Here is a 1,433-nt window from a genome sequence, read left to right as displayed (position 1 = left end):
TGGGACCCCCACAGACCCCCTGGGACCCTCAGCACCCACAGAGACCCCCTGGGACTCCCACAGACCCCTGAGACCTCCTCAAATCCCCCCAAACCCCCTCAAATCCCCCCAGTCCCCCCCAAACCCCCTTCTAGACCCCCCAAACTCCCCCTCAACCCTCCCCAAACACCCCCAATCTTCCTTGAACCCCTCCCAAATCCTCCCTAAACCCCCCCAAACCCCCCTCAACCTTCCCCAAACCCTCTCCAAACCCCCTCCAAACCTCCTCTAAAAACCCCCAGAACCCCCTCAAATCCCCCCAGTCCCCCCCAACCCCCCCCTCAAACCCCCTCAAATCCTCCCAAACCCCTCCAACCCCCCAACCCTCTCTAAATCCCCCCAAAACCCCCCAAATCCCCCCAACCCCCCCTCAAACACCCCCAGCCCCCCTCAAACTGCCCCCTCAAACCCCCTCTAATGCCCCCAAACCCCCTTTAAACTCCCCCAGCCCCTCTCAAACCCCCTCCAAACCCCTTCAAACTTCCTCTAAACCCTCCAAATCACCCCAAACCCCCTCAATTGCCCCCAAATCCCCCCCAATCCCCCCCAAACCCCCCTGGTGTGACCTCATGGCGTTCTTGAGCAGCTCAGGCAGGACGTAGTCGAGGGGCAGGGGGATGAAGGGGAACCGAGCGGCCACGTGGCCGTTGATCCGGACCCGCGGCGCGTTCCCGTACTGGTGCTCACACAGGCGTCTGGGGGGACATCAGGGTCACCTCAGGGTCACCTCAGGGTCACCTCAGGGTCACCTGTGCCACCCCTGAGAGCCCCTGGACCCTCCTGTCCCCTCCTGTCCCCCCCTGTTCCCTCCAGTCCCCTCCTGTTCCCCCTGTCACCCGCGGCGCGTTCCCGTACTGGTGCTCACACAGGCGTCTGGGGGACATCAGGGTCACCTCGGGGTCACCTCAGGGTCACCTCAGGGTCATTGGGGTCACTGGGGTCACCTCTGTCACCTCAGGGTCAGCCCAGAGAGCCCCTGTGCCCTCCTGTCCCCTCCTGTCCCCTCCAGTCCCCTCCTGTCCCCCCTGTCACCCGCGGGGTGTTCCCGTACTGGTGCTCACACAGACGCCTGGGGGACATTAATGTCACCTCAGGGTCACCTCAGGGTCACCTGGGTCACTTCTGTATCACCTGGGTCACCTCAGAGTCACCTGGGTCATGTCCATCATCTCAGTGTCACCTGGGTCACCCCAGTGTCACCCCAGTGTCACCTCAGGGTCACCTGAGTCTCCTCAGTGTCATCTCAGGGTCATCTCAGGGTCACCTCAGGACCACTTGGGTCACCTCAGGGTCACCCCAGTGCCTCCTCAGTGACACCTCAGTGTCACCTTAGGGCCACCTTTGTATCACCTTGGTCACCTCTGTGTCCTCAGTGACACCTCAGTGTCACCTCA

General features: G+C 62.5%; 1 protein-coding gene across 1 annotated transcript in view; it reads right to left on the bottom strand.

Moving 5' to 3' along the window:
• BCKDK (branched chain ketoacid dehydrogenase kinase) overlaps positions 1-1,433 on the bottom strand; it is a gene marked incomplete at its 5' end in the record, with an annotated part of 7,623 nt that overhangs the window by 2,590 nt on the left and 3,600 nt on the right. The window contains one exon of the mRNA XM_027708545.1: positions 606-734. Within this exon, the coding sequence (XP_027564346.1) occupies positions 606-734 (129 nt within the window). The remainder of the gene's footprint in view (positions 1-605; positions 735-1,433) is intronic.

Source organism: Neopelma chrysocephalum, unplaced genomic scaffold (genome assembly GCF_003984885.1).
Source record: "Neopelma chrysocephalum unplaced genomic scaffold, ASM398488v2 Primary Assembly neopelma1_96305, whole genome shotgun sequence".
Lineage (NCBI taxonomy): Eukaryota > Metazoa > Chordata > Aves > Passeriformes > Pipridae > Neopelma > Neopelma chrysocephalum.
Note: the sequence above shows the minus strand (reverse complement) of the source record. Positions and strands in the feature narration are given on the sequence as shown.